The following is a 17677-nucleotide window of genomic DNA, read 5'->3' as shown; positions in this document are numbered from 1 at the left end:
TAATAATGATGATGATGATGATGATAATGATAATGACAATAATAATAATTATTATAATTATTTAGATATTATAATAATATTATGAAATATAATTATATACATATAATAATAATAATAATAATTATTGTAATTATTATTATTATAAATAACATACAGCATCGAACATTTAAATGATGATACTTATATATTTTATTCATAAGCGTATTACTGAAATAAATATATTACTAAAAATGACAAAAGATAAGTGCGAGAATATGAAATCTAATTTTTGTCGAGCTCAATTTCTTATTTTCTTTTTATTTTTTTTTTTTTTATATATATATTCCTTTTTATTTTTCTCTTTGTCTTAATAAATTTCTCTGTCAATGATTCGTTGAAAGATAAGACACGTGTTTTTTCAGATGTGTCTTCACTTGATGTAATATAGATAATTACAAAATTTCGATAATATTAGCCGATGATTACGTCAATCATTATTATAGAATATAAAATGAAGTATTATTAATGTTCGAATTATTTTTAGAAGAATTTGGTTAAGTACCACATAGGTATTCCGAGGTGAAATTATTATAATAGAATTCTCGAAAATTCAGGTATAAATGATTAGAAATATGTATATAAATGGATTCAGTTTTAATTTGAAAATCTGTAATTAAGAGATTTCTTGATGATTTAGATCTTGTTAAGAGTTTAAATCTTTTTCGTTTGATTTCCGGTAAAAGTGAAACACTGACAAGTAGATAATAAACCTAGTATACGTCTTATATTAACAATTCGATTATAAACAAGGCGAAGTTGAGAAAGTTTCATCATAATTATTATGATAACAAAGCTTAAACGTGTTTCGAATTCTAACGAACAATACCTTTCACTTCCTTGTTTATAATAAAAAATCGATAGATACGACATTAACAATCGACGATAATTTATTCAAGTATCTAATATAAGATAACTCGATATACGTTGGAGATTTTTTATTATTTTTATTTATTATCGATTACATAGGCAAAATCGTTACGTATGACTACATATTCATATAAGCTATATATCGAATAAACTTCGATATTTACTTTGTTTATAAATTTTATCGAAACGTAAACATAATTACAGTTATTGGGAAATATGACGTAGATTTATATTCGACTTCGATCAAAGTATTTTTCTTAAAAGATTAAATAAATGATTAAAAAGTCTTCAAAAGTGTCCTTTCCTTTCCTTTCCTTTCCTTTCTTAATGTTTTTGTCGAAGAATTCGCTTCCACTTTCATAAGAAATCTCGTTTCCCTTTTCCCTGTTATATTCCCGGTATAGAATCGAGTTCAGTTTTCTCGGTCGCCGACATTCAGGAAGGCGATTTGTTCCCGTCACAAGCAAGTTGCTTGACAGTGAACCAGTTCGTTAGTTCTTCTCTTCTTCCTCTTATTCTTTCTTTGCCATAGTGGACAGATTAAATGGAACGAAGCTCAAGAAGTCTTCTTAGTTTGTGCTAATCGACTTTCAGAATGTTATATGTGTGTGTATGTATATATATATATCACATTCTAACACACACACACACATATATATATATTTATTTGTATATGTATATTTATATATGTATATATATTTATAAAAAAAAATCTAATTCATAAATCTCTCGATATAATTATTTATATTTACTTAAAGTATATTACTTGAATCGATTCCTTCTACTGATATAATATTTATTTCTATACGTATACATTAAATATATATATATTGTAAATGTATAATATTATAGATAAATATAGAACATCACTGTGCACCATCGTACAGTTTCAATTATTCAATCGCATCGAATTTAATGCAATTCTATCTAGAAAAAATTCATTGATAAATCTAAAGATTTAAAAAAAGAAACAAAGAAATGAAAACCAATCGACGAATAAATAAAAATCGTGATGAGATTAAAAAAAAAAAAATCATTATCGAATGGAATTCGATCAGTCTATCTGAAATTCTAATCTCTTTAGATTTTCAAGTAGCTGCTTACCACGATTGGATTCATCCATCGTGGAGCTACCGATGAAACATTGAGAAAGTTCTTCTCTCTTCCTTTTCCTTTTTGGTGAGTATGCAACGAACGAGTATTTGAGAGAGCTCAGTGAAGTCATCGACCTGAAGCGGCCACGAAAATGTTATGCAAAATGTGGTTAGTTAATAATAAAGGGCTTCTTCGCGGTGTCGGCTGGTCGATTACCTCATAGTGTTATGTTCCTATCAACGGATAATTTCATCGATTCCATGGAAAGTACGATGGGAATTTAAAAGAGAGAAAAAGATAGAGATAGAGTGGGAGGGAGAGAGAGAGAGAGAGAGAAATAGAGACTCAGAAATGTTCGAATAAACGTTTCAATAAGAAGTATTTAATTACGGAAGTGATACGATGATAAAAATATTTTAATGAAAGAAATTAAAGAAAATATTCTTCTTTCTTTTCTTTCTTTTTTTTTTTTTTTTTAAAGAAGAAAAACATTTTAATTTCACCGTTATACGAAATAATTAAACAAATTTTACAAAGGATTTATTTCAAATAAGATTCCTTTTGATTATAAATAAAGAAACAATACGAATTTCGATAATTTTCCGATAACAATGAAACTTTTAAATATCGATATAATTAATAGAAATTTGAATAATGTTAAGATTGACTCGTTTATTCGAATAATACATAATAGAAATGATGTAACGATTTAATAATAAATAACGTTAGTTCTTTTATTTCTTATATAGAATTATTAAGTGTGACTGCGTAATGGATACACTTTGGCGTATAATTTCAGAAAAATTCGTGTCGTTTTGTAAACGAAGGTCAACCTCCCACGATCGTAGTATTCTCGAGGACAAACATATCGTAGTTTTATCGATCAATAACGATAATGCTGATAGATGCTACAAAGACGATCGTAAGTCTTTTAAAAGGCAAAGAAAAGCGCCGCCGGTCGATATGCAACTGAAGAGTAATTACGCGTAATTACGCATTATTTGACGTCCAACGTAAACAATTTTATATACGTAAATATATTCATATATACATAAATACCTATTACGTGCAGATACAATGGAAACCTTTTCCTACAAATTTCTTCCTCATGACCTTAAACGTGTTTATCGTTCTCTTTCTCTCTCTCTGTTTATATTTCTGTCTTTTTCTGTCTTGTTTACTAGACATTAATAAACGCATTACAACGTGAACTTTAATACGTTGCGTATGATCTAACATATGAGAACTAATCGGTATAATCTTTTGAAATATTTTATATTTTTATAAAAAGATAAATACATTGCATTATCACCATACATATATCCATACATAAACGCACATATGTAATGTGTTTGCGTATGTACGCAAACAAACACAAACGCATATATACAAACGCACACGTATAAACACGGACCAGTTACTTTTTTATTGTATACTGCAATAAAGATTCTTTTAATTTCGAATGATGTCAAATAAAGAACATCTTTAGGAATAAGTTAGACGCAGCAAATGTGCTTGTTGGCTCAAGACACTTAAAAAAGAACCGACTCGAAATTTTGGCAGATGCCTTGCGTTCTTTCTCTCTCTTTCTCTCTCTCTCTTTCTCTCTCTCTCTCTCTCTCTCTCGTTTCCTCGTTGCTTGCAGGTAACGCGTACGAAGAAACGTAGATTGGCCATGTAACGGGAGACTGTCTGTCGTTGGCAGTGGAGGGTTTTCTACATATAGAGGTGCGCTCAACTCGCGAAACGATTCAGTCTCATCGAAACCAGCGTGGCAATAAAAGATCTACTTGTAAATCTTGAAAAAAAAAGAAAGAAAGAAGAAATATATATATATATATAGAAAGAACAAAAAGGAAAGAAAGAAAAAAAAAAGTGTCGTTCCTGATTTCGTTTTTTTCTTTTTTCTTCGTTTCTTTATAATCCTATTTTCGGAATCTTTAAGTGTCGCGTTGAGATTTTTTATTTTTTATTTATTCTTTTTCTTCTTATTTGTTTTATTTCTTTTTTTTTTTTGTTCCTTTCTCTAAATCGTTCCAACGATTGGACAATAATTTTCAACTTACAAGAGTTCCTCTATTCACATCGAATCTTCAACGGTAAGCTCGTTATCGATTTATTCGTATTTACACTTCTGACCGTGCAATATCTAATATTTTTCTTTCTAAGTAAACGCTAGAGTAAATATCGTATCGCATTAAAGTTTGTCTTTTTGAATTCTTTTCTCTCTTTTTTTTGTCTGACTTAGTTTTACGATAATAATTGTATGGACGTCAATTATCGATACTAATCATTAGTCTGGTCTTTTATAAAAAATATAAGAGATAGTTCATTTGTCAATTCTTCATCTCTCTTTTCTTATCTTTAAAATTTATTTTTTTTTTCTTTTCCTTTTTCTCTTCTTCTTTTCCTTATCTTTAAAAAATTTATATTTCAATGTTATTAAAATGATAAATAATCAATTCTCTGCTTTTAAGATCTACGATAAATAGATTTATCTACATATATAAAAGATAGGTATTGCACTTACTTACATAAATACTCGCTTATGTACTCGTATTTACATTTTTAAAAAGATGATTCAAAAAAAATAATTGTTTAAATCATTTGACTTGATAGATAAGGAATCACGTGATATATAAATATAAACGTATAAATAAATGTTAAGTAAGTTTTCTAGACACTTAAAAATTACACTTCGTTTTTGCGTTTATGTTTGTAAGAGAAATCGTATTTCACTTTGATTTAGTCGCGTTAAGGACGTAGTCGGAGTAAGACTTAGAATGATAAAGTTACGATCGTAGATGCAGTGTACACAAAACATATATATATATATATATATATATATATATATATATATATATATTTAACTATACACGATCTTGATTACGTGTAAATTTCAATTTCGATGAAGACATTGGTTTTTAGTTTCAATTAAAATATTAATGTACCTACATACATTTCGTACCTGTTAATTTTCAATTAATTATAATTGAGTTTAATTGAACATTCATATATTTACAATAGACAAATTATTCTAACAGCGTGAGGTTTCAGAAAAAATTAACATCGTTAACAAATTATCGTTCTCACATTCGATTTATAATAATAATCGTATGATTCGAGAAATAATCAAAAATTATTTGTACTTTCAGAGATTCGTACATTGAATCTGAACGTCAATCAACTAGATAAGTTTGATCAATATGGAGCAAGGTGGAATTTCGATAATATCACCGCCAGGAATTACGGAAAATTCCATTGGAAAACCGACGAAAAACATTGGACTAGCATTGAGATCAAACGCGGGTATTAGAAGTGCCAAAGAGAAGCTGAAAGCACCTTGTGAGTGAAATTACATTGAATTTGATCGTGAATCGGTAATATTAGTTGTGACAATAACGGTGATAGTTACGTTTACTCGAGTGTAAACGATTGAACTAATCGTAAATTAATACGGATAGACGATGATTAGAATTCGTAAACACAAAGACTTGGAGAGATCTCGTTCGTCGCAGAAACTTGTTATTAAATTTCACTCATTGTCATTAATGAAAGTCATTTGAAAGACATTTCAAAGAATCGTTTCGAAAGATTAATATTGTGTTTCTTCGTTATCATAAATTCTTTTACAGAAATTCTTTTCGATTTAATTCAGTTTGAACGTTAAATTAGTTACATTGTACGATTAAACGAAATAATATTTATTACGATTGTTAACGAGCAAACTTCAAAAAGGAAAAAGAAAGAAAATAATAAGAAAAGGAAAAAAGAAAGAAAGAAAATCAACGATAATTTATTTAATGTACATTATACATTTTGCGATACGATTTCTCGAAATCTCATCAAACTTAAGCACGTTTGATTCTTACATAACAGGTGAATTTCTGGCAAGCGTCCATCGTTTATCTCGTAAATCTGTAAAGCAAGACGAGTAGTATCGTTCCGCCATATTTCATTTTCTTCCTCGTTGATTTCTCAAGGAGGAAAGGAAAGAAAGTATACGTAGAAAGGACGTTTCGTGCTGACTGCATTCTAAACGATGCTCTACAACTCCGGCGGACTGAAAATTAGGTTACAAATTCGATTGAATTCGCCGTTTCTCTCGTCGAGCTAGAAAACGCGAGAAGGTTGATGCGCTAACTCAACGAGGCGTGCTTCAAAAGCGTTCTTGTTTTCATATAATAGGTAATAATATAGAAATGAGATGAAGAAAACTCTATCCTGAAAAGAATCATGCGTATAAATTGCTACTGACCGTAGAATAATCGATTTTACGATAATTCATGCTTAGTTATTATTATGTAAAATTGCAACTTAATCGTGCGTTCGATTTTCTCTTCCTTTCTTACAATTTTACGTGAATCCATTAAATTCGTCACGGTTCTTTTTATAACGGGAAATAAATAAAGTACGATATTTTATAAAATATTACGTTAGCTATCATTAATATAAATATTGATGTACGATTACACAATGCAATTATATAACGCGTAATAGATAATTTTCGATATTACTTTTAACGTTTAAATTGATTTAAATTCATTGTTTATCTATTAAATTACACGGTTAATTTGTAATATTATTAAAATGAATGAAGAATTTTTTTAATGTTTTCGTATTAGTGGAGTGTATCGGAGAGAAATTGACTTGAAAAAGAGAACAACCTGTATTCTTCTGTTACATTTTCTATGAAAGAAAGCGCGTTGAGTGTTGGAAACATGTGGAAACGTTCGTCCCGGATGTTTTTACGATGCATCAAGTGACTCGTGCATACTCCGTTATACTCTAAGAAATCTTGCTAATAAAATTAGATCGCAATTAAGGGGCACTAAACGTACGAGCATCGTGATTTCATTCTTTCGTCCTTCTTTCGTGTAAACTCTTAAAGAACAACCTACGTTTCCTTACCGGCTTTCAACGCATCAGCTGATTTTGCTGATTTAACGCATCAGCAAAATTTAATATCATACGTACCTACTACTTTCTATTTTTTTTTTCTCTTTTTATTATATTTTATTACAGAAAGAAAATCTTATTTACATAGATATATCGCTTCATTTAATTTTGCGATCCAATTAAATAACTAATTCACTTAAATTTCGACTATGATAGATTATAATCGATTCTCGATATAAATATCGCTTTCTTCGTTTTCGCAATTATTTCAATTTATTACGTTTAATTTTGCAATTGATAATATTTCGATTCTAACGACGATCATTATTATCATCCGATATTTATGGATCTCGTTCGGCAATTTGTCATTACCAAGACGTTTCTCGAATTTTCCTTTTCATCAGACCGACGATTAGTCTTCGCAGATTTGTATGAGGTCGTCGATCTTTCGGAAGATCGTTGACGGTGAAAAGTAGGGAGTGATCGAGACTGTTCTCTATCCTCGATCTTGTGTAGAAAGTAGTTCGGGTAATGAGAACGGGATGTATTTAGTTATCGAGAAAGAAGTGAATGAATTCGCGCGAAATAATGAAAGGAAGTATAGACTTCGGTCGTTTCAATATCTACGGTGTGTAAGTAACTACTTATCCATATATCGTCAAGTATTTATAAAACTTTATAATATCACGAAAAAGGAAATATATATATATATATAATGAAATATATATTAAAGAAAATATATCATTAAAGAAAATATTTAATATTGAATAAACATATTCGTTAAATAAGACCTCGTTTATAAATCATTAATAACAATTTTCACATTTATAAAAAGATAATGATTTATTTAAATGTCGTTTAATAAACAAATAAATCGTACTCAAATTAAAAGATCGTTTATAAAAAAGAAAGAATATATAATTTTAATAATAATAATAATAATAATAATAATAATAATAATAATAATAATAATAATAATAATAATAACGATAACGACGACTACGACGATAATAATAGTAATAAAAAAAAAAAAAAGTAATAAAAGCAGACGTCGCATTGATCTGTATGAGAATTCATTCGAGGACACATCGTTTCTGTTTATCACAGTGAAGGAAAATTTCGAGAAGGTCCGAAGTTCGCACAGAGAAACTTTTCCGTTAACCTAATACTCGCTCTAAACTTCGTCTAAACTTTAAACGAGCGATTTATCAAGAGCCATCGTAATTCAGCACGGCCCTTCCTTCGAGCGTTCGTTCTCACGAGAATGTTCGTTCCTCGTTGCTCCACTTTGTTTCTTTCTCTTTTTTCATCTCTCTCTCTCTCTCTCTCTCTCTCTCTCTCTCTCTCTCTCTCTCTCTCTGTCTCTGTCTCTGTCTCTCTTTTGCTCTCTCTCTATCTCTATCTCTCTAACTCTCTCCTTTTCTTTTCATTTCCAAGTTGCAAGAGACGACGATATACATATACGTAGAATTACACGCATACACACACACACACACACACAGACACAAAGAAATACACACATACACAGGACGACCCAGGAAAATGTCAGTTAGTTTAGACACGACTAAAGAAGACAATGTCCTTCTGTCCTTTTGTAAAAGGAGTAGTAAACTAGCTGAGAAAAGAGTTAGAACGTCCGAAGTACGCATTTACATTCATTACTTTTTACAAATGGCTTCTCTCTCACGTTGCCGAAGAAACGACATTTAAACGGAAGCTTTTTGCTTCGCAATTGTGCAATAACACGCGCGATATCCAAGATTCCTGAATTTGTTTTCTCAACGTCGTTTATCTTCTCTTCTTCCTGTTGAATCTCGAGATATTTTCATGTGATACGCGTGAAAAAAAAATTATATTCTTATCCATTTTATAATAAAATTAATAAAATGTTGTAATTTATGCGACGACGACGACGATTATTATTTGTTATCGTATTAAATCGCAACGGTTGATAAAAGATATTAAAAAAAAAAAAAGAAAGAAAACAAGTAATAATAATCAATAACGATTTGATCGAATTCGTAAAATAATGGTTGATAAAAGATATTAAGAAAAAAGAAAAGAAAGAAAAAAAAAATAATAATAATCAATAACGATTTGATCGAATTCGTAAAATAAATGGAAGTAATAGAATAATTTTTAAAAAATCGAACAAAACGTAGAAGATAAGAGAGAATTATTTCTTACATTTACAAAGAGAGTAAGCAACTTGAATGTAGTAGAATCGTCTCCATGCTTTCAGGCCTCTCGGCCATTCACCGCGAACTTGACCCACTGTCACACTTGCAAAACGTACGATGCACGTGTACCGTACGTTCTACCCTTTCTTCTAACACTTCGATCTATCGATCTCTAATAACATACGATTCTCAAAAAATTACTTTCTATTATTTCCATTAAATTTCTATGATATACATTTGGATCAATAGTCAGGAAAGCGATTTAAGGAAAAAAAAAAAAAAGATTTACAAAAATTGTATAATATGTGAGAACGTTAAAAAGAATTTTTTCTTTTTTATTTTTTTCTTTTTAATTAAAAAAAAAAAAAGATACATAAATAAGGATGATTAAAAATCAGAGAAATCATTTGAAATTTGTTTAATCGAAATTACTTCGACGATCATAAATTATAAACCTGCACAGATATTAAGATTGTATTAAGATTATCAAATTTAAAATTCAAATCGATTTTTGATACTCGAGCAATCGTTATAAAGAATATAAAAACAGATTTAATATAATCTTACATAAATCATATCGTGTTAATCCATATCGAATAATGAAATATCGAGATAATGAAATATCAAAGTTCAGAGAAGAAGATAGATATTATATTTGTATATATCACTTTGAAATAGCATCACTAATTCAAACGTTCCCAATTCTTTCCTTATCCTTTTTCCCTTCTCCTTTCGACTTTTCTTTCGACCGAAACGGATTTATGCAACGATCTTAGCAACCAAGTATCGAAGTTACTTTCGAAGCGAGGTTTCCCATCGCCAATTTCATTTCTCGACGTTTCGTCCGTGACGATCGAACGCGAGTTGCATTAGATCATGAAAATCGAAATAATCGTATATCGGAAATTTTATCTTCTTATATAATTAAATGTTACATTCGTACAACTGGTTTCGAAGATAATAATCAGAAAAAAAAACAAATATTTTCTATTTCGAGTATTCAAAGTATTTCAAGTTTTATCAATGTGAAACATTATTTCAAACGTTTTACAATATTTCCTTTTCTCTTTCTTTTCGAATAATTCTAATAATTCGCAATTTGAAGAAAATCATCTAATAACTTTAAAATTCTTGCTTTGTCGTAAATCTAATTGCAAAAAAAAAAAGAGGCAAAGAAAAAAAAAGGAACGAATATTTTATGCGTTCTAATAATTATGGATAATATTTTTTTTCGCGAGAAGGTCTTGAAAACTGGTTTAGTTTTATTTATACGTTAACTTATGTATTCACACGCGCGAACACCCACTCATAAACGCACCCAATTCTATCAATATTACTAACCGTTAAAAAAAACTTTCTTTCGAATTTACGAAATTGCTTTATGCTCTAGATTCCATCAAACGATACATACAGTAGGAAACGGAAATTCGCACAATAACGTTGTCAGAATCTTTCATGTATCTCTCTCTTTCTCACTCCCTCTCTCTCTCTCTCTCTCTCCCTCTTTGAGCAATAAAAATACGAGAACCTGATATTTTTCGAACAGGAGACAAGAGAAATTTACCGTTTTCTGTCGTTCGAGAAAGCGTCACGCGTGTGACATTTTCAAAATGACGACACGGAGACAATTCTAGGCCGTCACAGTGATAAATTTTAAAGCCGAGTATAAATGACATTTAATAATAAATATATTTATCGAATGAGCATAGTGATATAAGTAAATAAAAAATATATATATATATAAATCGTATAAAATCTTATATTTACAAAAAAAAAAAAGTAGTTATCTTTCCATCAATTATTTTCGATAGTTATTTACTCGTCAAAGAAAAGAAAGAAAAAGAAAACATTAGAGTTCAATTAATGATATTTTATATAATTTTTTTTCTTTTCGATTAATTTTTCGATTAACAAAAACTCTCGTTAATCGAGAGAGGCAGAAACGACATTTATAACAGAATGATGTATATACAAAACAGAGAATGAGATCTTCCATCGAGATTGGGATAACATTGGGCTCGATAAAAATTCGCTTCATCGCTAACGTAAACGTTTTATTCGACTTTATTAGAAAATGAAATTAAATGAAATTAAATAGTCAGTCAGTTCGTTATCGAACGCAAAGTCAAATATTGGCCGCTGGAGTTGACCGAAATCAACTTCGTAGGGAGTTTGAAAAAATGAATTTTTTTTCTCCCCTTATTTTCTTACTAATTTCATCCTCTCGTTAGTGTTTCGTTTTTTCCTTTTCTCTTTTTATATTTTCGTAATTGCATTAGGATTAATTGAAAAAGAAAAAGAAAATAAAATAATAATAACAGTAGTAGTAGTAATAGTAGTAATAGTAATAGTAGTGGTAGTAGTACGCTTCGAAAGAATTTTTAGATAACGATTTTATAGTTCTCTATTTTTTAACTTGTTTTTTTTTTTTTTTATCATGGAAGAGAAAGCATGAACACGTTCGAAATTTCTCGATATTAAGTATAATAACAGTTATTATACGAAAAATAATGTGTGGTTAACTCGATCCTCGAGGAGATCGCGTGTAAACATCGCATTATCAACGAATAACTGATTCTCTTGAGAGTTCGTCGAAGTCCTTATCAGCAATCTCGATATCGTGCTTTCATCAGGGCACGATTTTACATCCTAATTAGTCTGTTTAATTGAACGTCGGAGGTATACCGTTCCCTCTTGGGATAAGAAAGAAGAAAAGAGAGAAATATCTACGAAGACCCAACGTTGAACAAAGGAGAACCTTGAAAATAGCGAATTAGGAGCATCGAGATGGAAAGATCGTATTTATTTAAAAGATATAATCTCGTATTTGTAATTAATCGATAAATTAGACTTTCTTCGAATTTCACCTGGAAAGTAAATCAAATTTTTTTACTTTTCAACGATCACGATTATCTTAAAAACAATGTCCAATAGATTTCATTCGTTTTCGTTTCTCTCTTTCCTCCCCTTCATTTCTATTCGTTATATTTTTCTCTCAATTTCTCTTGTGTCACTTGATAGCTGACCGAGATCCATTCAGAGAAACTATTGCACCGTAAGGAAAATGAGTTTTCATTCAACAACGAATTGGATAACCAACACGAACAAAACTATGTAAGTGGTATACGTATGTATCGTACATACGTACAAGTAACAAAATTCTGCTCTTAAATACGTTCGATCGAGGCTTTTCCAAATATCGGATAGTTAATGGAAAGCACGTCTACCGTTTTCGGTTGGGTCAATCGTAGAGACAATCGTTAAAGTAATTTTCAGAGGACCGGAGAACTTTTATTACATATACATATATATTGTGTATATATATATATATATGTGTATGTATATTCGAAAATCTAACAAACAGTGAAATACACTTGTTATATATTCCAACGTTAAAACTTTATATTACTACTATTAATATATGTGTATTAATTCGATCGACGAGATTGTTAATTACGAGTCTATTAAAAACATGTCATTCATTTACACGGGTAACATAGATTCCTGTAATTTGATGATAACAACGATCATCAACGTTATCCCTGTCGGTACGAAACTATCGATTCATAAAATAATATTCATTTCGAATGAACTTCAACATTATTCTCGATCAATAACGTCTCTTTCTTTCTTATCAACTTTCCTTTTTTTCTTCATTCACATGATTTTTCCTACTCGATATTCCATATTCGAAAATAATCCAATTTGCGTTCCTAGTATTTTATTTTACAAATAAAAAAAAATAATAATTGGCGTATTGTAACCACTGACACTTCGATTGGACTCGCAGTCGTTGATTATTACACAAATCTATAAAACAAAGAAAAAAACAAAAAAAGAAAAAAGACGAATAAAAAATAGTATTGAAATATTTCCCTTGAAATTCCGGAGAAGATGAATAATCTATAATCTGCTCGATTAAATTCCAAGAGGAGATATCAAAATAGAAATATCAACAAAAACAAAAAAAGAAAAAGAAGGAAAATTATGCCTTCGAGGTGGTTCAAGAGTCGGCAGAGAATTGGTAACTAAAGTTACATATTACTTTCACGAGTTTCGTGCAATAAACGAGCGGGCTGAAAACTTTCATCGTAATTATCGCGTATTCTCTGGGCTAGCTTCGTTTTTAATTAGAAAACGGGAGATCTCTATCGAGCGGTCGGTCTTTGAAGTAACAAATATAAAAAGAAAAAAAGAAGAAAGAAAAAAAGAAAAAGGCAAAAAAAAAAAAAGAAAAGAGAAAGGAAAAAAGGAAAAGGAAAAGGAAGAAAAACAGATCGAATCGGAAAGTGCTGGAATCTCGTAAAAAGGATTTCCACGAATACACGACAATTATTTCGCGAGTGTTATTCTTGCAAAAATTATAAACGTGCAAATTCTTTTCGCCGTAACGAAACGAAACGTTAAAAGATTTTTCATGTTAACCTCAACGTTTCAGTCAATACTAATCACGATATTTGCTCTCATTTAAAAGATTTTCTTCGTATTTTACAATAATTTCACGATAATTCGAAACTGTTATTAGACTAATTTGAAAGAAGAAACAATTTTGTTGAGTTTTCATGATTACTTATTAACAAAAGATATGATTTATCTTTATTATTTCGTTTCGAAACTAGAATGGAAAGGAAATCGATGAAGATATTACGAGTCCTCGAAAGTTGACTCATTTTACGGTGCATGCTTTTAATTGATGACTTTTTTTTTAAAACATGATAACCAAGAGATTTCAATGACGACAAGTCATCAATGTTTTCAATACTACGAGTTCGTTATTGAATCTAATTATATCCTGACCACGTACGGTTAATTAAGGGAACAGGATGGTAATATCGATGCGAACGCTCAATGGAATCTCTCTGTATAATTTAGGAGTATATGAAGGCTTATGTATGTTACATACATGCACATATATATATTCATATATATATATACATAAATATATATATGTGTGTATATATATATATATATATATATATATATATATATATATACATATTTGTGTATAGGATAATATAACCATTAACAAAGAATGTTGTAGCAACATTCGTTAAATTTGTTTTGTACATTCTGAAAGATCTGATAAGTGTATAATGTATGTCATGTTAAAATTATCGTGGCATTTTTACCGAAAGCTAATCGTTTCCATAAAAAATTAATACCTATTTAATTGAATACAATGATAACAATAGATAATTTTTAATAATAAATACAAAACGTCGGTATCAGTTTCTTTCTTAATCTTTTATTTCATTTAACAAATTTCAAACACCAAACTTCAAATAAGGATTCGCGATTATTTCACTATGATATGCATAAACTCGTACTAGGTTTCATGTAAATTTCAACGTTGACCCTTGACCCCGACGTTCGTAGAAGACTCGATAATCTTATTTGACGTTTAAATGACAAACTTTCTGCCGATGAAACTTTGCTCGAAGAGAACTAACGCAGAAGATATCTTCCTCGTATCTCTTTTTTCATTTCTTTCGTGGCGATTAACACTCAACACGACAAAGAGAAATAATCAGGAAAAAGAGATATTTATTTAATATTTTTCATTATTATCATACTCTATATTTGTTTATGTAATATCTTGTTCTAATTGTTTATAAGATTTTAACAAAATATTCCATAAATACATACACACAGATATAATATATATAGATATATTATACAACGTGATATAATAAACAACATAGAGAATAATAAATATAATCGAAAAGAAATAGAATATAATTTATAACGTACTTTAAAAAAAAACAATATACTTTTATTTAGTCGTACTTATTAATTCTTATACGTATTTACTTACTTATTTATTTATATATATATATATACAAAAAAATAATTAATTAATTAATTGAAAAGTAACTAAAAGATAATATCGATTCTCTTGAAAAAAAATTGACATTGAACGTCAAGAACTTTATGAAAATCTTTTCGACATCTATAGTTTCTTATTATCTTTCTCTTTCTCTCTCTATATATATATTTGGATTTCTCAAAGTTCGCCCAGCGTGATTTTCTAAAGTGCCTTACGAATTATTTATTTTCCGTCCACGCGAATAGAAGCCGATCGTGCGCGAGAATGGCAAACTTTCGTCTCACGTCATGCCCGATTGCCTCTCATCTTTCATGAATTTATTTTCCTTTTTTCTTTTTTTTTCTTTCTTTCTTTCTTTTATCTTTTTCTTTTTTTTCTTCGAATTTTTCCACCACGTTCTTTTGTGTCCCTTAGGAAACGACGCACTCAGAATCTTTTCTTTCCTAATAATATTTCTTTTAGCTTTATTGGAAAAATCTTAGTTTAGGACGAAACGTGATTCGCAAAAATAACGTTATCCATTAATTATTTTTCTTTAATAATAAATCACAACTATATATATATATTTTTTTTTCTTTATCATTGTTACAGGGTTAAAAAATTTAATAAAGGAAGAAAAGTCGATCTACGAGACGATCATGACACTCCTAGGAGAGATCATCGGCACTGCGATTTTAGTTTTTATCGGATGCTTGAGTTGCGTAGGAAGTATGGGTATCGTTGCGCCAAATTATCAAATTTCCATGAGTTTCGGTTTGGCAGTCATGATTGCGATTCAGGTAAATTGTATAAAAGATCTCGGTGAGAAAATGTTTCTTTCCAATTATTATTTGCATAGTGTAATGAATTTTATACGTATATACGTAATTATAAATATATAAAACACAAGGGAAGAAAAAAAGAAACAAGATTATATATTTAATGTATTTTATATATTTATTATCAATATATTATATATTATTATAATATATATTAGTTATTTATTATCAATCAGTATTATAGAATTTTTTCCTTTATTTTTTTTTCTTCATTCTCTTTTTTTTTTTCACAGTGCGTGGGTCACATAAGCGGAGGTCACATAAATCCATCGATCACAGTGGCTAGTTTAATCCTCGGCCTTAAGTCTCTACCTATGACCGGCCTCTACATTTTTGCACAATGTTTAGGAGGAGTCTTCGGTTATGGTTTGTTAAAGGTCAGTCAAGCAGTCAATTGTTGCATTATACTATGACTCTGAGTATCATAAAGCCATTTCGAGAACTCTGACCGATTATAGACATAATGGAAAAATTCATGGGAATACATTAAATACACCTGTCATATTTTTTCTGCTTTTTTGAGAACGACCAACCTTTATGTAAGGTCGTCGTATTTAATTCGAACTATTTTCTCTAATCACATGTTTATAAAATAAAGTCATATAAAAATATTACAATCATATTGTAAAAAATTTATACGTTCAAAAAACAAGCCTGTAAGAAGATACACTTGGCTACACACACGTATGATAGACTACAAAAATTATAAGTGTTATTATAAATATTCATTATGAAATATGGTACATTCATCTTAATTCAATTTTTCTTTTTTACTTTTTCATTTTTTCTTTTTTTTTTTTTTTAATTATAACGTTAAACGAATTTTGAATTTCAGGCGATAACTCCAAACGGTATGTTGCACGCTGGAAATCCAGAAGATACGATTTCCTTCTGCAAGACTGACCTTCATGAGAATTTAAGTGTTTTTCAAGGATTGTTATGCGAAATCATTGCAACTGGTATATTGGTATTCTTTGCATGTGGTGTTTGGGATCCACGAAATGAAAAGAATTCGGATTCTGTACCAATGAGATTTGGTTTTTGTATCACCGTTCTTTGCTTTATCTTCATTCCTTATACTGGTTGTAGCTTGAATCCAGCTAGATCAATTGCACCAGCTATTTGGAACGGATATTGGAACAATCATTGGATCTTTTGGATCGGTCCAATTAGTGGCGCTATTATATCATCCATTATTTATCGTTGTCTCTTTTTACCCAAGATTAAAAAAAATGAAGATAATCAGAATACCTTGACTGGAGTAGAAACTTAAATGGATTGATACGTGAGCATATTTTTTTTATATATATATCGTTCGATTTTCATACGTCAAAAAAGAAAGAAAAAAAAAACGAAATATTCTTTTTTTCTTCGTTTTTTTCTTTTTAATTGATATTTCAAATAGAATATAATTCAGATATCCAATCGCGATTTTAAAAATTGATTCGACCGACAGTTATTTATTTATTTATTTATTTATTTCTTTTTTACTTTTTCTATTTTGTAGTATACATTCACACTTTTACATCGTTAAATCCGTTGATCGAAAAACGGGAAAGAAAAAAAAAAAGAAATGTACAAATCGATTTTATTTGTTTATGTCCAGATATTTTTCATTATTCCTTCGAATATTTCACTCAACTGTATCAATTACTTTTTCTACCTTACGCAAATTATCCAACCATTATTTTTTATATAAACGTACAAACGTAATATCAAAACTAATTAAATCGTTATAATGAATATTCGAATTCGTTTTCATTTTTCAGAAGGAACGATCACAATTCGAGAGAGAAAGAGTGAAAGGAAGAGAAAGAAAGAAAGAAAGAAAGAAAGAAAAAAAGAAAGAAAGAGATAGAGAGAGAGAGAGAGAGAGAGAGAGAGAGAGAGAGAGAGAGAAAGATAGATAGATAGATAAAGACAGAGAGATGGAAAGAAAGATAGAGAGAGAA

General features: G+C 29.5%; 1 protein-coding gene and 1 long non-coding RNA gene across 3 annotated transcripts in view; one reads left to right on the top strand and one right to left on the bottom strand.

Annotated features, from left to right (window-relative positions):
- Window positions 1-17677, bottom strand: part of LOC127064005 (uncharacterized) — a 49787-nt gene that overhangs the window by 11453 nt on the left and 20657 nt on the right. The window lies entirely within an intron of this gene.
- On the top strand, window positions 3762-17578 carry LOC127063994 (aquaporin-4-like). Its single transcript, XM_050994432.1, has 6 exons — window positions 3762-4100; window positions 5157-5346; window positions 15499-15686; window positions 15959-16102; window positions 16561-17010; window positions 17495-17578. Exons 2-5 carry the CDS (start codon window positions 5208-5210, stop codon window positions 16996-16998), a joined length of 909 nt encoding a protein of 302 aa, XP_050850389.1. The 5' UTR covers window positions 3762-4100; window positions 5157-5207; the 3' UTR covers window positions 16999-17010; window positions 17495-17578.

The sequence above is a fragment of the Vespula vulgaris genome, chromosome 5 (assembly GCF_905475345.1).
Source record: "Vespula vulgaris chromosome 5, iyVesVulg1.1, whole genome shotgun sequence".
Taxonomy (NCBI): Eukaryota; Metazoa; Arthropoda; class Insecta; order Hymenoptera; family Vespidae; genus Vespula; species Vespula vulgaris.
The sequence above is the reverse complement of the archived record's forward strand: the minus strand, read 5'-3'. Positions and strand labels throughout refer to the sequence as shown.